At 65.3% G+C, this 23,949-nt stretch overlaps 1 protein-coding gene across 4 annotated transcripts in view; it reads left to right on the forward strand.

Annotated features, from left to right (window-relative positions):
* Nucleotides 1-655: 655 nt before the first annotated feature.
* The window catches only part of TBC1D16 (TBC1 domain family member 16), a 56,736-nt gene continuing 33,442 nt past the window's right edge, over nucleotides 656-23,949 (forward strand). For 3 of the 4 annotated variants that reach the window (XM_062215898.1, XM_062215900.1, XM_062215901.1), the window contains exons 1-3: nucleotides 656-710; nucleotides 11,467-11,690; nucleotides 12,253-12,796. In XM_062215898.1, coding sequence (XP_062071882.1) covers nucleotides 11,528-11,690; nucleotides 12,253-12,796 — 707 coding nt within the window. In that variant the 5' untranslated portion in view covers nucleotides 656-710; nucleotides 11,467-11,527. The remainder of the gene's footprint in view (nucleotides 711-11,466; nucleotides 11,691-12,252; nucleotides 12,797-23,949) is intronic. The other variant, XM_062215899.1, reaches the window with a different exon arrangement.

Raw genomic sequence — 23,949 nt, forward strand, 5'->3', positions numbered from 1 at the left:
AGCCCCAAAGCCGAGACCGTCCACGGGGACGGCCGGAGGGGGCGAGCGCGCGGCGGGAGGCGGAGTTTTGCTTTGTGCGGGACCCAGTCGGGAGCGGGGGTCCGGGGGTCCAGGGGCGCCGTCCGAGGATTGGGGGTGCGGTTCGGCAGTGGGGAGGAGCGACCGGGGGGTTCGGGGGCGTTCCAGGTTGGGGGCGGTCCGGGGATCGCGGTCTGGGGGCTGGGAGGGGAGGTCTGGGGTTGGGGGTGCCTCCCAGGGACTAGGGGTGCCGCCGGGGACTGGACTGGGGGTGCGGTCTGGGTCCATGACGGTCCAGGGGGCGCGGTCTGGGAGACTGGGGGTGCGGTCCCGTTGTCAGGAGGCGCGGCCCGGGGTTCGGGGGCGGTCCGGCTTGGGGGCGGTCCGGGGGGCGTGGTCTGGGAGTCCAGGGGCCGGTCCGGGCTGGGGGTACCTCCCGGGGACTCGGGGGACTGGCCGGGGGGCCAGAGGCTGCTGACTGGGGGCTCGGGGGGCCGCCCGGGGGCTGGGGGTGCGGTCTGGCGGTCGGGAGGCGCGGCCCGGGGTTCGGGGGCGGGCCGGGTTGGGGGCGGTCCGGGGGCCGGGCCTCGCCGCGCGTCTCCGCCCCGCCCCGCCTCACTGGCAGCGGCGGCGGCGGCGGCAGCGGCGGCTTCCGGGCCCAGCGCGAATCCGGCCCCCGCGGCGGGACCCGGGTGCGTACCGTGGTCGGTGGGGGCTGTGGGGCGGGGGCCACTGGCTCCTGGGGGCCGGGGGCGCCCTCTCTGCGAGGCTGGCGGTTCGCGGGGCGCCGGGCCTGTGGCCGCGGGCCCGGGAGGGGCCGGACCGGCTGCAGTTGCTGCGGCGCGAGCGGGGCGCTGCGGGAGGCCCCAGATGGCGCTGGGAACCGGGGGAATTCCCTCTGCGGCGGGCGCGGGTCCGGGCGGAGGTGGGCCTGGGGCGCGCAGGCTCGGCTCCCGCGTGGCTGGCGCCGTGGCCCCGGGACTTGCGGCCTTTGTCTGGCGGGCGGCCGGAGCCCGCGAAGGGGACCTCGTGCGGTGCGGGCCACGCGCCCCACCCCCGCCCCGTGCGCCCTCCCCACGCACGCGCTGGGCGTGCGGTGCTCATTGCCTTTCTGCCTGGCTCCGCCTGGAAAGAATGAAAAGAAAGGCTAAGGGGGGGGGGCACACACAGTTCATGTAAGATCGCTAAAAATAACACCAGGAACCCTGGCTCAAGGCGGGGAGGCTTGAAACCCTCATTCCCGCGGCCTCTCTGGCTGGGGTTGGGTTCAGAATAAAACAGGAGTGGAAGAGGCCGTGGTAAGGGTGAGCCCCTCTGTCCTCGGGGACAACCCTCCCCGCCCAGGTCAGCTTATGGCCCCCCCTGGCACCAGCGCCTGACGCTCTGCCTCCTCTCCTGCCTGGGAAGGGAAGTGGCAGAGGGCAGGTGCAGCCCGGCCGTGTGACTGGAGAGCCTTCCTCGGGCCCCCTGACCCTGGGTTGTCAGACCCAGGGCGCCCCGAGCTCTGCTGGGCCGGGCGTCCTCGTGGGCCCAGCACAGCTGCTGCTTCTGTACCCAGGTTTGGGCGTCTTTAGGTGAAGTGTTTATGGTTGGGGAGATCTCATACTGTGGGTAAGAAAGTTCGGTTGTTAAAGGTTTAATTGAAAGGCAGGGAGACAGGAGAGAGAGAAATCGAGGGGAGAAAGAGCTCTTTCATCCGCTGGTTCACTCCCCAAATGGTTGGAATGCCTGGGGCTGGGCGGGCCAGCCTGAAGCCAGGAGCCTGGAACTCTATCCAGGTCTCCCACGTGGGTGCAGGGGCCCAAGCACTTGGACCGTCTTCCACTGCTTTCCCAGGTGCATTAGCAGGGAGCTGGATGGGAAGCAGAGCAGCCGGGACTCGAACTGGCGCTCCGATATGGGATGCTGGCGTGGCAGGTGGCGGGTTCACCTGCTGCACCACGGCTCCAGCCCCTGAGGATTCCTCCCGGCAGACCCACTCGGGCCCCTGGTGGCGGCCGTGGTCGGGTCATCAGGTGTGCCTTTGCTTAGCCCGCAGAGCAAGCTTGTGAGCTCAGCACTGCGTGGTCCATGTTTTCTATGGCAACACGTACACTTGGAGACGTAGCTTCCCCAAGTTTGCACAACCAGGGGTGACCCAGCGGGCTCTCGGGCACAGGGTGCTGTAGCCCCCAAAGCCGGGTGTGCACACCCCGCCCCCGTCCTTGGACCTGGCCCTGCCACTCACAGACCCGCTCTGCCAGGGGAGGCGTGAGAATGCCCGGAAGCAGGACCTGCTCCGCGCCTCCCTCTGTCTCCCGGCCCCGCTGCTGTTTGCGTGCACTGCGGTGGCCTGTGACTGTGAGAAGCCAGCCGTGGGGTCTGCTCCCCGGTTGTGGGAAGTGAGCTGCCGGGGTCGCCAAAGACAGGCTAGAGCTGGGTTCACATCCCGACCCCGGCGCCCGGACCTCCTGGATTCCCCGGCGCCTTGGTTCCCCCATCTGGGAAATGGGGTCGTGCGTGCTGTTCACAGGCCTGGCAGGGTCCTCAGAGCCCCGGGGCGGGGTTGGTGGGCCCACGTGGGTTTTGTGGTTCTGGCTGCACGGCCCATCAGACAGAAAGTCCATCGTGTGCAGACGTGGGAATCCCATGCCCACGCAGCCCTGGCGGGAGGTGGCGTCCTCACAGGCTGTGCTGGGGCCCAGGGCCTGCCGGGCTCCGAACAACTCACATCTCTTAGGAAAATCTTAATTGGCTGCAGTCCTCCTGTGGGATTAGCTACTTGTTTCGCAGGGATGTGAGGGATTTGTGGGGGGCAGGTGGGTTTTATGGGTGATCATTGTATCAACCGCTGTTTGTGTTACATTTGTAACCCAGCCACTTACCTGACCTGCCCCTCTCCTCCCTAAAATGGGGCGGAGCCTGTGTCAGAGTCCGACTTCTCACCCCTGGTCCACTCCCAGCTGGGGCCGGGCCAGGCCGGGCACTCCACCCGGGTCTCGCCCGTGGGTGTCAGGGACGCAGCTCCTTGAGCCATCACCGCTGCCTTCCGGCCATCAGCGGGAGGCTGCAAGCGGAAACAGAGCCAGGACAGAGTCCCAGGCCCTCTGACGTGGGCTGCATGGCCAAGCCGGTGTTAGCCGTGGTGCCAAGCGCCGCCACGGTGGTGGTGTTTTTGTTTTTAAAACCTTACTGACATTGTTGGATGTTTAAATCCTACGCATCCTTTGGGCCCCCGGCTTGGGTGTCTAAGTCCGCATTAAAGCTGCTGGTGAGACTCGTCTGGCGTGGACGTCTCACTGCACCTTTGGAACGTATTTAACCGCCCTCAAAGGCTGAGAGAATCTGGGTCATCTAAAGAGACTCCGTTTGATTTATGCCTGATGCGGCTCCTGCCCTGTGCGTGATAGAAACAAAGGAACAGAAAGAGCCGCAGTCCGTCGTCCACGGGGACGGCCCGGCGTCCTCACCCCGAGCCCTGTGGACTGCAGAGAGGGAGCCGTGTGTGTCCCTGGTCCCTCCGGGCTGGCCACTGCAGGAGCCACCGTGCCGCGGGCCAGTGCCCGCGCCCCTGCTTGTCTTTGGGCCACAGCCCTGTCCACATGAACCTGGAACGTGACACATGCGTGGCAAGGGCGTGTCTCTTCTGTGTGTGAGTCCTGCAGCCAGAAGTTAAGTGCAAGTGAGAGGAGGAGCCGCCTGAGCCGCGCCCCCACCCCACCTGGCACTGTGAGTGGTGGGACAGCGCTGGGCTTCCTTTTCCAAACCCTGCAGCGTGGGGCCGGCGTCCTGATCTGGGTGCGTGTGGGATTGACGGTGCCGGGGGCTCCTCAAAGGTGGAGGTGCACGTGGGGGTTCTGGGAAGGATGATGGGAAGTGGGGCCGGCGGCTCACTGAGGTGCCGTGCAGCAGGTATGCGTGGGAGGAAACCGCTCCTCTGTGCAGGTGCCGGCGCGTGTTTAATAAGGCCCTGCCACCCCTGTTCTCTTTGACCTTGGCCTTTGAGGGCAAGGCGGGTGAACCGGTTTCTCCCGGCTGCGTGGCAGGGGCCCAGGCCCAGGGTGCTCTGCCTCTGTGTGGTGTGACTGTGACAAGGCAGAGGGGCGGCTCGACAGTCTGCTGTGGGCTGCATCGTGGCCATGGGCTGCGTTCCCGCAGGTGAGTTGATCTGCTGACCTGTTGTGCTGACCACTGCCTCCTGGCAACTGACGTGGGGCAGCGGGGGCAGGTGCACAGGGGAGGGGCAGGTACACAGGGGAGGGGCAGGTGCACACGGGAGGGGCAGGTACACAGGGAGAGGCAGGTGCACACGGGAGGAGCAGGTACACAGGGGAGGGTCAGGTGCACACGGGAGAGGCAGGTGCACAGGGGAGGGGCAGGTGCACACGGGAGGGGCAGGTGCATGTGGGAGGGGCAGGTGCATGTGGGAGGGGCAGGTGCACATGGGAGGGGCAGATGCACATGGGAGGGGCAGGTGCACACAGGAGAGGCAGGTGCACATGGGAGAGGCAGGTGCACAGGGAGAGGCAGGTGCACATGGGAGAGGCAGGTGCATGTGGGAGAGGTGGGTGCACAGGGAGAGACAGGTGCACGCGGGAGGGGCACGTGCACAAGCAGAAGACTGAGTGGGTACGAGGCCAGGCCAGGCCTCCCCTGGTGGCTCCAGGCTGCTCTAATTCTTTAGGTCTTCCTACAAAGGTTCAGAAGGTTCTAGAAGGCACTGGCACCTTTGCCCGTACCTCTTCCTGTCTGAGCCCTGACTGAGCCTTCCTGCAGGACACAGACGAGGCTTTGGGCTGGGCAAGCCCTGGTTTGTGGCCTGCAGCTGCCCACTGTCCACCTTCGCTGCTCTCGTTCGGAGATGCGGGGCCCAGGTCCCCCTCCCGCTACAGAAGAGAAGTCGCTCTGTGGGGTTTGGTGGTCAGGGGGCGAGTAGGGCCCAGTGCTCCCGGGAGTTAGGAATTGGCTTTTCCACACCCGGGCTTGGTGTGGTCAGCACAGGAGGTCCAGGTGTCCACACAGGGCACGTGTGGGTGTGTTAGGCCAGGTGGCCGAGGAGGACGGAGGCCGCAGGTGGAGTTAAGGGTGCTCATCAGCTGACCTGAGATGTGGGGTTTTCCTGGGTCACCTGCCTGGACCCTTGCAGGCCAGAGAGGAGACCGAGGGGTGGGGGCAGAGGGGGGCACTGCTGGCCTTGAAGAGGCGGACGGGGCTGAGAGCCGAGGGATGCGGGCGCCTCCGGACACTGCCGCGGGCCAGAGCGCCTCCTGCCTGGGGCCTCCCCGTGGGAACCTGGCCCCGTGGCGCCTTGGTCACAGCCCAGAGACCTGCTGCGGGCGTGGGCCCCCGGGGCCCGGGAAGCTGGCGCAGGGGGAGGGACAACACTTCCTAAGCGGGGGCCTGCCGGTTCCTTCCTCGTTTTGCTCATTTCTGGTGTTTGCGTGGCTGTGGCTGTCTCTGGCTCCAGGAGTGCACAACCCATCAGTCCCTGGGCAGCAGGACTCGGCCGTGAGGGTCTCAACCTTACCGCTCGGTGATTGCTGGGGGGGCCTGCCCCTCCCCGCCTGGTCACCCAAGCCCGGTGCCTCTAGGCCAGCTGTCGGTGGCGGGGGGTGGGGGACACGCGTGGTCAGCAGCCGCTCGGCAGAGCTGTGCACGGAGCCGCCGGCTCTGTCTGCTGCCAGCCCAGCCCGTCCGAGCTGCTCCCGCCGCCTTCCTCTCCGAGTCTGGCCCCAGTGGGCAGCTCCCCCTGCCCCAGCCCCCGCAGCCCCCTGTCCCCCGGGACGCAGAATTCATCTTTGTCGCCAACTGCCTGGCCCCGTGGGCTGCTGATGGCTGAGGAGCCGCCGTCTTCCGGGAGCCCCCCTGTAGGGGGTGCAGGCTGAGGGGTCTCTCATTTTAGGAGGGTCTGCACGTATCCTGAGGGGGAGGCCAAGCTGTTCTTCCGAGTTACACAGCGGCCACCCCGTCCCCCCAGGTCAGCGTCCCCACCACACACGAAGACCCCCCCAGTCAGTGTCCCCCCAAGACACACAGCCCCCCCTGTCAGCATCTCCCCAGACACACAGCCCCCAGGTCAGCGTCCCCCCATAGTACCCCTAGGTCAGTTCCCCCCACGGTCCCCCCAGGTTAGCATCCCCCCAGACGCACACAGTCCCCCCAGGTCGGTGCCCCCCCAGACTGTTCGTCTGTTACAGGTGGTGATCTGAGCTGACACACCCTCATCCCCCAGGTCCCTGGTTCAGGCTCCGGCTCCCTCCTGGTCTCTCGTGACCTGTGTCCACTGCTAGACTGACCTGCAGGGTCCAGTCGGCCCCTTACCCTGGGGGATTGGCTCCAGGACCCCTGCGGGAGCCTGACTCTACAGGCGGCCCCTTGCTGCAGGAAGGAGGGGGTGCTGCAGGCAGGGCGTGTGTGTGCGTGTGCCCATGCGTGTGTGTGCGTGTGTGTGCGTGTGCCCGTGCGGGGCTCGGAGCTGGTGTTGGCCGAGGCGGGGCACGGCCACCCGAGCACCATGGGGGTCAGCTGAGACTGGAGTCCCAGGGAGCTGGGCGCTGTTTCGGCACCTGTCTCCTTACCTGTGGGTCGGCGCCATGGACGGGGTGGGGGATGACCTCCCCTTGGCCTGGGAGAGGCCAGAGACAGCCGTGCTGCTGGGGGCTGGGGGCTGCGGCAGGCGGGCGCGGCCCGGGCTGAGGTTGCTGTGCCGTGGCTGCCCCAGCTCCCGGGGCCCTGCCTGGCCCTCGCCCTGTCTGGGACACTCAGCGCTGAGGCCTCTGCAGCTGACTTGGTCACGGGCCCTGGCACAGACGAGCCGGCCACCCCTCCCTTCATGCCGTCGCCACCCATGGGTGGCAGCCAGAGGCGGGACCCGGCAGCAGCTGACGTGTTATTCGTGCTGTTGGAGAACAGAGGCTGTGCTGTGTGGCGTGTTCCTGTGCACGCGTATCGCGTGTTCCTGTGCATGTGTGTGGCGTGTTCCTGTGCGCATGCGTGCTTTGTGGTGTATGAGATGTGTGCTCCTGCACATGTGTTAGGTATAGACGCATGTGGATGCCTGTGTTGTGCGTGCATACGTGTGACATGTGTACATGTGTGTTGTTTGTGCTCTGTGTTGTCTACACATGTGAGGTAGCGTATGCACGTGTCTGGTGTATGGTGTCTGAGCACGTGTCATGTGTGTGGTGTGTGGATGCCTGTGTTTGTATGTTGCATGCACGCGTGCTGTGTGCATATGGTATGTGCACATGCGTGTTGCATGTGTGAGGTGTGTGCACGCGGCGCATGTAGCTCTGGCTGACGCCCAGAGCCCCTGGCCGGGAGGTGCTGTGTCCTTGGCACTGGTGGCCTCCTGGGCTTTGCTGTGTCCGTGCTGTCCATGGCGAGGCCGGGTCCCGAGGTGCTCCTCGGGGCTCATCTGTCCCCGCCTCCTCTGGGTCAGCAGGTGCTCAGCTGGGAAGATGAGGCAGCTGTGCGCATAACGGTGCTGCCCGTGGGGCCGGGGACACAGGCAGGGAACCGCTGAGAGGACCCACGTGAGGCCCAGAGGCGGCAGGTGTGAGGCCCTGGGGCACGGACCGGGCGGCCCCAGTCCAGGACCAGGTGTGGGCAGGGTTGGTGCCTGCGGGGCTGGAGGAGGGCAGGGTCTCTCCCAGGCCCTGTCCTGGCGCCCTGGCCGTGGCCGGTTTCAACTTGGGAAAGTCTGAGGAAAAACCGGAGCGAGAGAGGCGTGTGGGCGTGCGCATTTGGTGCAGTGCTGGGGGCTGGGCGCGCCCTCCTGGTGGCGCGGTGTCCCGGCTGCTCCACCTCCGAGCCAGCTCTCGGCTCTTGCACCCGGGAGGCAGCCGGCGACGGCCCAGGTGCTTGGGCCCCTGCACCCACGGGGGAGACCGGGGTGGAGCTCCTGGCTCCTGGCTCCGGCCCGGCGCAGCCCTGCTGCTGCTGACATTTGCGGGGTGAAGCAGGGGTGAGAGATGGCCCCCCTCTGTCTCCCTGCCTTTCAAACAAGGTGAAGATAAATCTCACACGCACAAGCTGGTTTGGTTCAAAAAAAGTTGACACGCGTGTGCTGTTTCCATGGTGTGCCCTTTCCGGACACTTCGCTGTCTCCAACCACGGTCACGTGTGGAGAGGCCGCGGGGTTAGGGCCTCGGCTGCGAGCACGCGTGTGGGATCGCAGTGAGAACGGGTGTGATGTCACTCCAGGGGGCGGGTCTTAGCCTCCTGTTCTCGCAGGGCGCAGTGGGTGGCAGGAGACACAGTTTCCGGACCTGTAGTTTACGGTGCTCGTGCCTCCCTGTCCGACCCGACTCCACGTCCAGCGCCTGGGACCAGCTCCTCTGGGGTGAGGGAGGCCACGTTTAAAACAAGAATTCATTTCCAGAAAGCAAACAGTCCGGGGTAATGTTTAACAGACATGGCCCTGTGTACCCAAAAGCAGCCTGGTTTTTCCAGAACATTCCGGGGGGGTGTGTGTCCTTATGCATGCAGGTGGCGGGGTGGGGGAGGAGCGCGAAAGTCCCGTGTTTTGGGCCTTTCCGTGCTCTGGCGCTGGGTGCTGGAGCCACACCAGGGATGTGCACGCCGAGCCCAGGGGGTCGTGGGAGAGGCTGGAGAACACCTGTATTCTGGAATCTTCCAGACGCCCGCCCCCAGGAGGCTTTGATTTTGGGGAGCAGTGAAGCCTGGGGCTGACAGTGAGTGACAGCGCGAGGCCAGGCCACGGCCACGGCCGCCACAGAGCACCTGGGGCGTGGCAGGTCAGATACGACAGGCACCAGACGTCAGAGGAGTAAAATTTCTCTGTTGCCATCTTTCCGTCATGGTTACGCGTTGACGCGATCGTGTTTTGGGTAGACTGGATCAAGAAAACACAATTAAAGTCGATTTCACTTGCTTCTTTTTGCTGCCTTATTTTTTTTTTTTTTTTTAAGTTTTATTTGAAAGACAGAGTTACAGAGAAAGGAGGAGAGACGGAGTTACAGAGAAAGGAGGAGAGACGGGGGGGTCTTCCATCCTCTGGGTCACTCCCCGACTGGCCCAAAGGCCAGGGCTGGGCCAGGCCAAAGCCGGGAGCTGCTTCGGGGTCTCTCACGAGTGCAGAGGCCCAAGGGCCGGGCCGTCCTCTGCTGATTCCCAGGGAGCTGGACGGGAAGTGGAGCAGCCGGGACTTGAACCGGCGCCCATGTGGGATGCCGGCACCATAGGCAGAGGCTTCACCCGCTGTGCCGCAGCGCCGGCCCCGCTCTCTGCCACTTTGATGTGGCTGCCAGGAAACGTCAGGTTGTCTGTGGCTCACAGCGTGGCCGGGCTGAGAAGGGGCTCCTCCCACTGCTGTTTGACTGACCTTTGACCTTGGAATGCTTGAATTCCAGAAACCTCCCTGAGCGCAGAAGCATGGCGGGCTCAGGGTGTGGCGTCCCAGGTGACAGCGGGCAAGGGTGGGGTTTTCGGTGTGTGGGCGCCGTGGGATAACTTGGTTGAGTCTCTCTGGGATACCCTGGAGAAAAGCTCCCAAGGGAGCCGGGAGGGCCTGGTCCAGGATCTGCAGGTCCTCACTGGCGGGCGTCTGGGGCAGGGGCAGAGGGCCGTGGAGGCGGGAAGCAGAGGTCAACCACGCCCCCCTTGGCATGTACGGTCAGCCCTCTCCCAGGGTACTCCCCAAGTGACCTCGGGACTTCCCCCGAGACCCCTCCCAGACCCCCTAACTGGATCAAGCCTCCAGCTGTCGGGCAGCACCGTCCGGCTGCGGCTTTGGGACTTAGGGAGCCAGATCCTGTTCGAAGCCCGGAAGTGACCGTGTGACTCGGTGCCTGGTCCTGCAGCACGAGTGACCCTGCCCCTCCACCAGGACTGGCCAGAGGCGGTCCTGGGAGGTTGGGGGAGGTGATTGGGAAGGTGGAGGGGACCACTCGGGAGTCAGGGGTCCTGACGGTGGCCTGGATGAGCCAGGGTCCGCCCTCCAAGGCCCCAGCTGCTCCACACATCCCGTGGGGCTCGGGGTGGAGTCTGTGTTTTTCAGTGGCTGGGAGAAGACAGCAGCAGCAGGGTTTCTGGGTAATTTGTGCAGAGTCTGTGCAGTTGGGAGTCGGGTAAATAGGGCCGACCGTCCCACAGCCACGCCCCCGGCCACTGCCCAGCAGGCGTGCCGACCGTCCCACAGCCACAGCCCCTGGCCGCTGCCCAGCAGGCGTGCGCCGCGCACCCCGGCATCAGTGTAGCCTGGGTTCTGTGGGCTCGGGAGGAGGCCTCAGAGCGGCCAGCTGGGGAGATCCACGTGGACTGGGGCTCTGGGGGGGCCCCGATGTGGGAGGCGAGGTCGGAGGAGGGGGCTCAGCTGAGGAGGCGAGATGTGAGCGGAGCCCCAGCCCCAGCCCCAGGCAGGTGATCGGAGGTGACGCTGGCACAGGGGGATGGGCGGTTCACGGCACCATGCAGGAGGGAGCCCCGCTCTGTGCTGTGGGCACAGGCCCGCGGGGATGGGGGCCTGGGGACCGTGCGTGGGCCAGAGCAGGGACAGGTGCAGCTGAAGATGGGGCCACCGAGGTCCCCGCTGAGGCCGACCCTGCTTCCTGCCTGGGCGTGGCCCGCGCAGCTGGGACTGCCGGTGTGGAGCTGAAGGCGCTTGGTAGGGAGCGCTGTCCCTCGCTGCGGGCTTTGGAGAAATATAGAAAACGCAGACAGTCCGGGGAGCGGTGTCGCATGGCCTGAGCCCTCCGCTGTGAAAACGGAGCCATTTTTAGCATGCGGCATTTTGAAACAACTGACAGGTGGAGCTGTGGGTGCGATTGTGTGCAACACGGCGTCGGGGCGTCTGCATGCGCTGTGCAGCGGCTGAGCCCAGCCAGCGAGCGCGTGCGCCTGAGTGGCCTCTGTTGTGATGAGAACCTAACACGCACGCGGCGCCTTCAAGAATGAAACACAGGGGCCTGAGTCACCGCGCTGCTTAGATCCCGTGGACTCGGCCTGGAGCAATCTGTGCACGTTTTCTAAAGATGTATTTATTTTATTTGAGGGGCAGGGTTACAGAGAGAAAGAGAGAGGGGGAGAGAGAGAAGTTTTCCATCCGCTGGTTCACTCCCCAAATGGCCACAATGGCTGGGGCTGGGCCAGGCTGAAGCCCGGAGCCTGGAACTCCATCCAGGTCTCCCACGTGGGTGTAGGGGCCCAAGCACTTGGTCCATCTTCCACTGCCTTCCCAGACCACAGCAGAGCTGGGTTGGATGCCGGCACTGCAGACAGCAGCTTTACCTGCTATGCCACAGAGCTGACCCAGTAATTTATTATTTAACTTACTGATTTATGTTCTTTGAAAGGCAGAGAGAGAGAGAGATTGACAAAGCCAGGAGCCCAGAACCCAGTGCAGGTCTCCCACAGGCAGGACTGCCCCCACGCAGGGGCCGAGCCATGGCCACGGGAGGACGCAGCCCTGGGCGTGGCTGTGGCTCAGTGGCCGCTCTTTCCCCGCAGGCAGGTCTGGACACGCCCCGCCCGGGCTGCAGCCCGAGAGGATGGAAACACCTGCCCGGCCATGTCTCTGGGCCGCCTCCTGCGCCGGGCCTCCGACCTCCTGACCCTGGCGCCGGGCGCCGGCGGCTCCCCTGCCGTCCTGGACGGCGAGATCATCTACTCCAAGAACAATGTCTGTGTGCACCCACCTGAGGGGCTGCCGGGGCTGGGGGAGCACCACCCAGGTAAGCCTGGGGGCCGAGTGACACTGCTCTGAGAAACGGGAGGGGCGCGAGGAGAGTCCGGTGGGGCCTGAGCCCTCATGGGTACTTAGGGGGCAGTTGCTGTCCGGGAGGCCTGGGACGGCCCAGTGAGAGACGCTGCCCTCACCCCCGCTCTCCTCCGTCCCCATCAGCGGCGGCCCCTTTGTCCAGCAAGAAACACAGGGCCCCGCCCTGCAGGTTCACTCTGCTGTGGCCTTCATCCCCCACCTGGGCCTGTGAGGCTGGGGTCCCTGCACCCCTGGGCAAGCACCGGGGGTGGACAATGGGCGGGGAGGGGCGGAGCCATAGCGCCCCAGCTCAGGAAAATGCCGGGCAGGCCACCACCAGGGGACCAGCGCTCCCGATCTGCCGTGGCGGGAGGGGTGTGGAACGCGCCTGGAGCTCAGGTCCACACCAAGCTCAGCCGTGTCCCCCGGGGGGTGGGGGGGCGGCTCTTGTCTGAAGACTAGGGGGTTTGCACGGTGCACAGCCAAGGGCCCTCCGACAGCCTCCCTGACCCACCTGTCCCGCTGGCTCCCCGCAGGTTACCTGTGCTTGTACCTGGAGAAGGACGAGATGCTGGGCGCCACCCTCATCCTGGCCTGGGTCCCCAACTCCCGCATCCAGAGGCAGGACGAGGAGGCCCTGCGGTACATCACGCCCGACAGCTCCCCAGTGCGCAAGGCGCCGCATCCCCTGGGCCGGCGCGCCCCGGGCTCGGGGGCCCCCCACCAGGCCTCCCCCACCCCGGTGCTCAAAGACGAGGACATCCTAGCGGAGGGCCAGGGGCCGGCCGACGCCGTACACGTCGGCTCCTCTGCCGAGGAAGAGCCGAGCGGGGCCCCGGGCCCCGGGGTGGACGGAGCCCTCCCGGCCCGGCAGCCGGCCCTCGGCGATGCCGGCACCTCCTCGGCAGGTACTGAGCCGGGGGAGGAGGAGGGCTCCCTGGAGCTGTCGGCCGACGGCGTGAGCAGGGACAGCTCCTTCGACTCGGACTCCGACGCCTTCTCCTCGCCCTTCTGCCTCTCGCCCATCAGCGCGGCCCTGGCCGAGAGCAGCAGCTCCGTGTTCCTGGAGAGTGGCAACAGGTAGGACCCTGGGCCTGGTGGAGGCACTGGCTTGGGAGCGGCTGCGCCTGTCCGCGCAGGGCTGGCAGCACCTGTTCCCCGGTGGCTTCCCTCGGCCTAGGAGGCTGGGGAGCGAGCACCCCGGGTCTCCGTGTTGTCCCTGCCCTCCCTCCAGTGGCCTCGCCTGGGACTGCACAGCCCCTGCCTGGTCTGAGCGGCCAAGCCCCCAGGCGTCTCCATCCCTCCAGCTCATTGCCCACAGACTGGAGGGGCTGGGGCACCTGAGACCTGCAGGGCTGACCTGGGGCTGGCCTTGCCCTGCCTGCCGCCCTCCAGGCCCCAGACCCTGCTGCTGGAACCCCCGGGGCGTGAGCCTTTCTGTGCCTGGAGGGGGGCAGGCAGCCCCAGAGCGAAAGTCGCAGGCCTCTGTACACACCGCAGGCGACCAGAGGCCTGGCTGCCGGCAGGGCTGACAGCTCTGGGGGCCCTGGTGGGGGCGCCGGTGCCCCATCACGGCCCCCACCTACTGGTGCTCAGGGCGATGGTGGCAGGTGGCGGGGTCCAGTCGGTCAGCACAGGGCTGACCCCTGAGCCCCGTGGGGGTGCCAGGCCTGAGCTGGGGGCCAACCCCTGAGGTCTGCTTAGTTTGCGCATCTCTGGGCTTTCAACCAGCCCCGGGGACAGGCTCACCAGGATCCTTTGGGTCCAGGGGGAGAGGGAATCTCAGAGGGAGGAAGTGGCCTGCTGCTCCCCTGCCAGTACCCATGAGCACCGCGGTCTACATCGAGCAGGGCTGCAGCTCAGACGGCCTCCGGGCCCCGTGGGAGCCGGGCCAGGGCCGAGGGCTGTGGATGGCAGGAGGAGGCTGCAGGAGAAGGGGCCTGGGGACAGCCGCTGCCCTGCTGTCTGCCCCTCCGTGAGCTGTGGCCCTGGAAGCCAAGGGTGAGCTGCTGGCACTGGCCCCGGTGCTGGGGAGTGCAGATGAGCGGGGCGGTCGCCTGCACCGGGGGCCCCAGGTCCCCATGGGGTTCGCTGAGCTGTGTGGGTTTGAGACCGGGAACCAGGCTGGGGCTAAAATGCTGGCCCTGCCCGTGTGCCGCTGGCCGGGTGCCGTCGGAGCTCCCCGTGGTGCTGGGAGAGGGGGCGGGGCCCGCACCATTCCACTCTGCTCCGGGGTGGGCCGGCGTGGTCTGTGGTCAGGGCCAGGACTTCCAAGGCAGGGTTAGAGCCAGGGCCCCTCCGGTCCTGCCCTCTGCCCAGCGGGCAGGGCTCACCGGGGCTCAGCTTTGGGAACTCGAGTTGGGTGCTGCTGCTTTCCTGGCACCACAGAACGGCGGGAGCCTGGGGAACTTCTCCTTCTTGGAGCCTCATATATTATTAATTTTTAAAGGTTTATTTATTTATCTGAAAGGCAGAGTTACACAGAGGAGAGAGAGAGAGAGAGAGAGAGAGAGAGAGAGAGAGGTCTTCCATCCACAGGTTCACTCCCCAAATGGCTGCAATGGCTGGAGCTGAGCTGATCCGAAGCCAGGAGACAGGAGCTTCTTCCAGGTCTCCCACGTGGGTGCAGGGCCCCAAGCACTTGGGCCATCTTCTACTGCTTTCCCAGGTGTACTAGCAGGGAGCTGGATCAGAAGTGGAGCAGCCTGGACTTGAACCAGAGCCCCATGGGATGCCGGCCTAACGGCTGAACCACAGGGCGGTCCCCGGTCTCCCGTGGCAGTGTCCGTGACAGTGCACACTTGGCTCCCTTTCCCTGCCCCGGTGGGTGTGGGAGTCACTGGGGGCTCAAAGACCACCCGGTGCCCGGGCGCACCCAGTGCTTCCAGAGCCGACTCTCTGCTGGGCCACTGTGTCCCAGGGACGGGCAGAGCTGCCCCGCCACCTCCTCTCCTACGCGGCCAGCTTGTGTGGGTGCTGCCTCTGTGTCCTCTCCCCGGGCCCTCTGCCCCCTGTGAGGTGCAGGTGCACGCCCGTCTGGGCAGCGGCAGCGGAGACAAGCTGTGGAATGCACAGATCTTCAAATCCTGGCCCCACCCCTGGTCCGGAGCTCTGGGGTCTCCAGCCTGGCCTGGGAGCCTCCTTCCCTGGCCCTGGGTGGTGTCACCTGCCCCCGTTCCTGCTCACGAGCAAAGGCGGGTAATACTACTGCCCTCCTGGTGGCCGCCGTCAGCCGAGGGGCAGCGTGGGCATCTCTGTGGAGCTGGTCTCGCAGACGGCGGTGAGAGGCGTGGCACGAGGCACCCTGGCTCCAGCTGCAGCCCCGTTGTGCACCACAGGCTGCCCTGGTGCTCTCGGGAGAAGGCAGACCTGGGTTTGCAGAGAGGCCAGGTGGGCCCTGGCATTTCCTTTGCGCTTAGTGCCCAGGCTGGGGTCTAGGTCCCACCCATCCCGCTGCACCCAGACCCCAGAAGCAATGTCAGTGCTGCCTGCTCCTTCCTCACCTTTGGCACAACTGGGAACTGGAAGCCCTGGGCTACGAAGCCAGAGAGCAGGTGCCCAGAACCGTTAACAGGAGATGGTGGGTGGGCCCCGGGCATCGGCCTATTAGGAGCTCCCCAGGGTGAGAAGTGTGGAGGGAGGTCCTCGTGCACTGGGCCAGGGAGGGTGTCAGGGGCGAGGCCCACCAGGCCCCTGAGAGCACAGATGCTTAGCCTAGGTGAGAATCCTGTCCCCCGTGGGGAGGGCAGGGAGGCTGGCTCACGGGTCCCCTCTAGTGGCAGAACTGGAGAACTACATGTGCAGGCTGGGTGGCTGGCTGGGGCTGGGTGGGCTGGAAGAGCAGCCCCCATCCCCCAGAAATGACTGTCCCCCAAAGATTTTGTCACCTGAATGCTGAAAAGTGTAGCCCTGTCCCTTTGTCGCTCCTGTGCAGTATATGCAAGGGCGAGACCTAGTTCCGAGAAGGTGGGGCCCCCTGCCGTTCCCCCCACCCCCCAGCAGCCACAGCCGGGACCTCCCTGCCCAAGGCAGCACTGAGGGTCTGCTCCGGGAAGGAGCTGTCACTGCTCACTCAATGCGTGGACCCAAACCTCCTTCCCCACCCCCCGCTGCACCCCCCACCCTGATCCTGGACTTTTCCCAGCAGGCTTGGTCCTGGGGTGTCAGGGCCCCCGTGTGTGGGTGGCCTGGTCCCAGAGCTGGAACTCGGCTCCTGCTCTCAGCCATTGGACGTCATCCTGAGCGGAGAGAAGAGAGAAACAGACAGCGGCCTAGGGGGCAAAAGCAATAAACCACAACGGAGAGGGAGGCAGCGCCTGGGGCTCCCCCGGCCCGATCAGGGGCTTCTGCCACCCGCGAGCCCCTGGAATCTTACCCCCACTGCGTGTGGGTGGGCTCCGGGTGCACACTTTCCAGACTTCCCAAAGGGAAGTGACCTGTGACCCCTCAGAGGTCCAGAGCCCTGGCCTCTGCCGGAGGGACACGGAGCTGTAGACTCAGGGTCTCAGGTCCCAGCTGCGGGGACCCCTGGCTCCCCTCCACAGGCAGCTGCTTCGTCCTGTGCCTGCCCCCTGCCTCCTGCTAATGCACGCCCCGGGGGGGGGGTCCCTGCCACCCCGTGGGGGACCCAGGTGGCGTTCCCAGCTTCGGCCCCGCCCCAGCTGTTGGGGCATTTGGGGCGTGAACCAGTGGACAGGCGCTCCCTTTGTCTTAGTAACATAAACAGTTACGACATTGTATACCGTGAGACACACAGCTAGATCCTAGACCCACCTGCCCAGGGCCACGTGCATCTCCCGCTACTGATCCTAGACCCACCTGCCCGGGGCCACGTGCATCTCCCCGCTACTGATCCTAGACCCACCTGCCCGGGGCCACGTGCATCTCCCCGCTACTGATCCTAGACCCACCTGCCCGGGGCCACGTGCATCTCCCCGCTACTGATCCTAGACCCACCTGCCCGGGGCCACGTGCATCTCCCCGCTACTGATCCTAGACCCACCTGCCTGGGGCCACGTGCATCTCCCCGCTACTGATCCTAGACCCAGGCTGCCCAGGGCCACGTGCATCTCCCCGCTACTGATCCTAGACCCACCTGCCCGGGGCCACGTGCATCTCCCCGCTACTGATCCTAGACCCACCTGCCCGGGGCCACGTGCATCTCCCCGCTACTGATCCTAGACCCACCTGCCCGGGGCCACGTGCATCTCCCCGCTACTGATCCTAGACCCAGGCTTCCCAGGGCCACGTGCATCTCCCCGCTACTGATCCTAGACCCACCTGCCCGGGGCCACGTGCATCTCCCCGCTACTGATCCTAGACCCACCTGCCCGGGGCCACGTGCATCTCCCCGCTACTGATCCTAGACCCACCTGCCCGGGGCCACGTGCATCTCCCTGCTACTGATCCTAGACCCACCTGCCCGGGGCCACGTGCATCTCCCCGCTACTGATCCTAGACCCACCTGCCCGGGGCCACGTGCATCTCCCCGCTACTGATCCTAGACCCAGGCTTCCCAGGGCCACGTGCATCTCCCCGCTACTGATCCTAGACCCACCTGCCCGGGGCCACGTGCATCTCCCCGCTACTGATCCTAGACCCACCTGCCCGGGGCCACGTGCATCTCCCCGCTACTGATCCTAGACCCAGGCTTCCCAGGGCCACGTGCATCTCCCCGCTACTGATCCTAGACCCACCTGCCCGGGGCCACGTGCATCTCCCCGCTACTGATCCTAGACCCACCTGCCCGGGGCCACGTGCATCTCCCCGCTACTGATCCTAGACCCACCTGCCCGGGGCCACGTGCATCTCCCCGCTACTGATCCTAGACCCACCTGCCTGGGGCCACGTGCATCTCCCCGCTACTGATCCTAGACCCACCTGCCCGGGGCCACGTGCATCTCCCAGCTACTGGCCGTGTAACAGGTGCATCTGAATAACCAAGTCTGTGATGATCTCATGGGGCCTGCAAAACAGGGGTGCAAAATATGGGGGTGCATGATAAACAACATGTGAGCTAATTTTTTCCTACCAATATCAACATTTTTTTACAAACGTTCAAAGTCCCCTGTGAATCTCAATGGTTTGGATTTTTGACTGGGTGCCCCTCCCCCTGCCAAAGGCGTGGTTTGCAGGGTCCTGGGCTGAGGGCCAGGGGCTTCCAGGCAGAGGCTGGAGTGATGAGTGACTGCATCGCCTCGGTTTTGGGGCTGCGCTCCTCGATCGAGTCGTGCCGGCGTCACCAGGAGAGGCTGTGGACAAGAAGGTTGCACCGCCTGTCTGCTTCCTGGCCAGCCACATCCTGGACGCCAGGCCCCTGGGCCCACACAGCCTTGTGCTGCCAAACTGCAAACCCGGAGGCAAAGCCAGCGTAGGTTCCTGTGTGGGCAGCCAGTGATGGGGGTGGGCCGGTGCCGCCGGTGGAGCCAGTGATAAGGGGTGGGCCGGTGCCGCCGGTGGAGCCAGTGATGGGAGGTGGGCCGGTGCCGCCGGTGGAGCCAGTGATGGGGGGTGGGCCGGTGCCGCCGGTGGAGCCAGTGATGGGGGGTGGGCCGGTGCCGCCGATGGAGCCAGTGATGGGGGTGGGCCGGTGCCGCCGGTGGAGCCAGTGATGGGGGGGTGGGCCGGTGCCGCTGGTGGAGCCAGTGATGGGGGGAGGGCTGGTGCCGCCGGTGGAGCCAGTGATGGGAGGTGGGCCAGCGCCGCCGGTGGAGCCAGTGATGGGAGGTGGGCCGGCGCCGCTGGTGGAGCCAGTGATGGGGGGTGGGCTGGTGCCGCCGGTGGAGCCAGTGATGGGAGGTGGGCCGGCGCCGCTGGTGGAGGAGAAGGTGAGCCCCACAGCCCAGCACGTTCCTTAGTGTCCTCCAACTTCCAACCACGTATCCTGAGGTTCTGCTCGCCTCGCGGTGAGAACCCATTGGCAGAAGCAGAGCCTTGCTCGCTCACCGGCCACCTGCATACTCGCTTGAGAGAGGTCCCGAGCCCGGGGCCAGCTGGCTGCCGAGGCCCTCCCGCGAGGCCAAGGCCAAGGTCTCCCCGTCAGTCCCCACAGCTGGCCTGGTCCGCTCCGGCTGGAGCCTCGTCTCACCAGGGCGTGCGTGCCCAGGGTGCTGGCTCCGGTGGAAGAGGGCGCTGGGGCAGCATGGTGGGCAGACGGCTGCGCCCCGGCTGTGGCTCTTGCCGCGGTGTCCGGGCTGCTGTGCCCTCTGCTCCCAGGGCCAGGTGAGGCTGGCACAGCACAGGGGCCCTCGGCGTCTGACCAGAGGCCGCCTGCCTCCTGCTGCGCCCTGCCCACTGGGGACTTCAGCCGGCCAGCGGTGAGGAGGCCTCCTCCTCTGGGGCCGTGCTCAGAGCTGCCCTCCCCCCCCCCCGGGTGGCCACTCCAACTGGGGCAGGAGGGTCTTGGTCACTGTGAAGCCACAGGCAGAACCACAGTGGCCACCGTGCCAGCTGACAGTGGAGCCCCCAGGCCTGGCCTGGCCTCCGCCCTCCTTCAGGTCCCGCCCACCCCGGGGATGTGAGGCCGAAATGGACGGGGTCATCTGTGCTTTTGGCTGTGGGAGGAAAAGATGCAGATCGACGGCCCATCAGCGGCAGTGGCTGAATTATCAATGGCGCATCGCTCAACCCCACTGCCCTGCCCTTGCCCAGACGTCCAGGGGACAGAGAAGAGACCGGGGCTCTTGGAGGAATCTGGCCTCTGAGAAGGATCTAGAAGAATCTAGAATCATCGGGATTCCTGCATTTCCTGGAAGCATCGTGGCCAGGCTGCAGCCTTGAGGGGCACAGGGGCCAGAGTCCTGCACCCGTGGGTGCTTTTCCTGGCCAGCCCCTCCGGGCCATCCACAGGCGGCTGGGGGTGGGGATGGGGGCTTCTCCCAGACCACGGTGAGGCCGTCCAGTGGTGTGAACAGACCAAGGGGGTGCTCATGGCCCCTGCGTGTCCCTCTGTCCCTGCTCAGCAGGTGGCTGGGGAGGGGACTTGAAGGACCTGTGACGATGAGGGGTGGGGGCACCAAGAGGGAGGGGCCGGCCAGGGGAGTCAGGCACGTGGGCGGCCCAGGGGCCAGAGCTCCTGGTGGAGGGGGTGGCGGAGCCGGGGTGGGTCCGTGAGGGGTCCTAAGAGGCCACCTAGCAGGAGCGTGGACCGGGGAGGGGTGGGGCTGGGCAGGCAGGTGTGGGGAGCAGAGACCTTGGAAGTGGCCGGAGATGGACTGGCCGGGAGCCGCGAGGGGCTGTGTGCCCCCACCCCACTCGCCCCGAGTCCAGGACTGTTCCTGAGCTCCGTCCGGGGCCAGCCCAGGCGCCCCAAGCCGTGCTCAGGGCCCCCGGCGCGGCCTGGCAGCCGGCAGCCTCTGAGATCTGCTGTTTGGGTTGGTCTGTGCTGGAACCCGGAGCTGAGGTTTCTTCCTTCCCAGCGCTGTGTCGCCGACGCCCTGCAAGCTGCTCTGGTCGCCTGGCGGCTTCCCTCACACTTGGCAGTGCCTCCACCTCCCCCGGCCTGGCCGTGGCCAGGTGGCCGTCACCGGCTATCCCCCAGGAGCCCTGCTGCCAGCCCCGGAAGCCTGCCCGGTGCACCCTGCTCTGAGGGGGGAGACCCCTCCCGGCCACCGCTGCTCCTGGAGTTCAGAGAGGCCGCCAGGGAATTCAGTGCCCGGCCCCGGGACGTGCAGCTCCGGTTGGCTCCCCTGCCCGGGGTCGAGGGTGCGCCTCGCCAGGGTGCTCCTCCCTCTGTGCCCCAGCCTTGTCCTGGAGATGGTGCTGCTCAGAGGGCTTGGGGGCAGTGGGTGCACCCAGCCATTCCCATGGTGACGGAAGCTGTGGGCTCAGAGGGCCCCAGGCAAGCTGGGCGGCTCACAGCCAGAGGCCGATTCTCCATCATGACGTCTACAGGGCCGTGGTCCCTGCAGGGGTCCACAGGCGGCCCCTTCCTGTCCCCCCCAAAGCTTCAGCTGGGTCTCCCACGTGGGTGCAGGGCCCAAGCACTTGGGTTTTCTACTGCTTTTCCCAGGCGCGTTAGCAGGGAGCTGGATTGGAAGTGGAGCAGCTGGGGCTTAACCCAGTGCCCGTATGGGATACCGGCACTGCAGGTGGCGGCTTTGCCTGATACGGCACGGTGCCGGCCCCCTCAATAACTTTTGGAATACTAAAAAAAAAAAAAAAAAAAAAAAGCAGCTTTGACGTTGGAATTTGAACCTCATGTATTTTCACCCGTCGTGAAGTACCCGCCTCCTTTTGGTTGCGGTCAGCACCGGACTCAGCCCCCAGCTGCACCATGTGCCACCCACGCAGTCCCAGAAACCACAAGAAGAGCACCCCGTCCCGTGGCAGCAGCTCGCCCAGACCTGTGGCTCCGTCTCAGCTGCTGTCCGAGGTGGGCACAGCCCAGGGCCTCAGCAGGTGCCAGGAGCTCTCCGGCCACTTCCTGTACACCCCGCCACTCCCTCGTGCGACCCCCACTAGTCAATCCCGTCCCGACCCTCGACCCCTGACTTCTGCCTGGAAGAACTCCAGGGCCAGGCCTTTGGCCTAACGTTAAGACGCCCGCATCTCAGGTCTGAGTGCCGGGGTTTCGGTCCCAGCTCTGCTCCCGGGCTCCCTGGGAGGCAGCGGCAATGGCTCAGTGGCTGGGTCTCTGCCACCCGTTAGCAGACCTGGGCGGAGTTCCCAGCTCCTGGCGTTGGCCCGGCAGGGGACCGTTGCTCGCACATGGGGGGTGACCGGCCGCCCATGGGATTCTCCCCCTGTGCCCAGTTTGTTTCTCTGCCTCTGTGGGTCAGCAGCAGTGGCCCTGGGGAAGAATTGCACACACATGGAGTCGTGCACGGTATGGCCATTGACGCCGGCTTGCGGGTCCCCGGTGCCGCGAGGCGGGGAGACAGACGCCTGCTTGTCGAGGGCTCTCCTCGGCGGCTCCGGCTTGGATGAGGCGATGAGCTGTCGTGTCCTGGTTTTTGCCTACACCCAAGTTCTCACTTCCCTGGGGCAAAGCCTCCGTCCTGGCGGCCTGATCCCAGGGTGCTTGGTTGCGTGTTTGGTGTGAACAGAAATTGCCCAGCTGTTTCCAGGAGGGGCTGCCCCGTTTCATGTTCCTGCTGGCGACTCCCGTGTGTCCCACTTTCCCCACACCCGCACCGGCGGCGTGTGCTGCGCAATCTCTGTGCAGGGACAGACGCCTCATTGTGGTTTTTATTTGCATTTTGCTGGTGGCCACCATGACGGGTGTCTTCCTGCATCTGTTAGTCCTCTCTCTCTCTCCCTCTCCCTCTCCCTCTCTCACACACTCACACACACACACAATTCTTATTGTTTTTTAAGATTTATTTATTTGAAAGGCAGAGTTACAGAGAGGCAAGGCAGCGAGAGAGAGAGAGAGAGAGAAAGAGAGAGAGAGAGAGAGAGAGAGAGGTCTTCCATCCACTGGTTCACTCCCCAAATGGCTGCAATGGTTGGGACTGGGCCAGGCTGAAGCCAGGAGCCAGGAGCTTCTTCCAGGTCTCCCATGTGGGTGCAGGGCCCAAGGACTTGGGCCATCTTCTACTGCTTTCCCAGGCCATAGCAGGGAGCTGGATTGGAAGTGGTGGAGCAGCTGGGACTCGAACCAGCGCTCATATGGGGTGCTGGCACTGTAGGCTTTACCTACTACGCCACAGCGCCAGCCCCAGCCCAGTCTCTTTATGCAGAAATCTAATCAGCACTGGTGTTTGCAGTTGAGTGTTCTAGAAGATTCCAGGGACCCAGATGTGTTCCAGAATACCCCAGAGACCCTGTCTTTGTCCAACCTGGGGTTTGCGAGTGTCTCCCCAGGCGTGCGGCTGTCGTTTCACAAAATGTGACAGCTGAACTGTCGCGAATTTTGTTCCTTTTGTGGGTGATGCTTCTGGTGTTGAGTCAAGAATTCCCGGTCTAGTCTGAGGTCCCAGAGACGCCCTCCCGGGGTCTTCCTAAACGCTGCAAAGTTTTATGGCTGACGATTGGGGCATGAACTGTTTGGGGTGAATTTTGGCACAAGGTGTGAAGTTTGGGCTGAGGTTCAGCTTATTTTTTTCCCTAAAGATTTATTTATTTATTCAAGAGGGAGAGAGAGAGAGAGAGAGAGAGAGAGATCTTCTACCTGCTGGTTCATTCCCCAAATGGCTGCAACAGCCAGGTCTGGGCCAGGCCGAAGCCAGGAGGCAGGCGCTTCCGCCAGGTCTCCCACACAGGTGCAGGGGTCCAGGCACCTGGCCCATCCTCCACTGCTTTCTCCGGTGTGTTAGCAGGGAGCTGGATGGGAAGTGGAGCAGCCGGGCCTCGAACCGGCTGCCCCCCCTTCCTGGAGCTGCCGTGCACTTTCATCCAAAATCAGCAGGAGCTAATGTTGCCCAAGAGCTACAGCTTCCGGAGCATGGAGCAGCAGGTAGAATTAACTTAAAAGATTGCCCGGTGCATCCGAAACGTGACCCCACCGTCGCTCACCAATGACAGAGGTCTTACGTTCTGCCTGTCCACGGAGCTGGGAGCCATGTGAGCTTTGTCGCTGGAGTGCAGTTCGCCTGGTCTGGCCACGTGTGTGGGGCTCTGGCCGGCTGCACTGGCCGGCATTTCTACGGGGGGGCAGGGGGGGGAGGCGCATCCAGGTTTTTAAAAGGTTCCCTGGCCAGGCCTGGTCGCTGGCTCTCCCTGTCCTTGGTTCTTCGTGGTGGGGAGGCTGCTAGGAGGCAGTGGGTGAGGACTCCACTGCCCCCCCAAAGGGGTCTGCAGCCCTGACCCCCCCAGCTCTGAGCCGGGTTCCGGAAGTCGCTGGCACCCAAGGGAGCGGGTTCTGAATCCACCTCCTTGCTGGCTGCAGGAGGAGGCTCAGCCTCGGGACAAGCCCCCCCCCCCCCCCCGGGGACTGGGGCTCCCTTGGCAGAAGAGGCCAGGAAGGCAAAACCGCGACAGCCCCCTGGGGTCCCTGATGCAACCCGGCCGTTGCCAGGGGGACGGCGGGCACTATCCGGGGCCTGAGCTGAATGGAGGGAGCCGCCCTGGGGAGTGGGGAGCCTTGCATCAGCAGCCTTGGCAGGGGCCCCGGGCTCCCACGTGAGCTCACATCCGAGAGATGTGAGCTGAGGTCACCGGCGCCCCGGGGGCAGCGACGTGGCAGCGCCTCCCGGGCTGGGAGCTGGGGCTGTGCCTCAGGGGACCCGCGGGGCTGCATTGCAGCAGCCCAACACTGATGAAATCTCCGTGGAAGTTGGGGGACCGGGGTG

Source organism: Lepus europaeus, chromosome 18, assembly GCF_033115175.1.
Source record: "Lepus europaeus isolate LE1 chromosome 18, mLepTim1.pri, whole genome shotgun sequence".
NCBI lineage: Eukaryota > Metazoa > Chordata > Mammalia > Lagomorpha > Leporidae > Lepus > Lepus europaeus.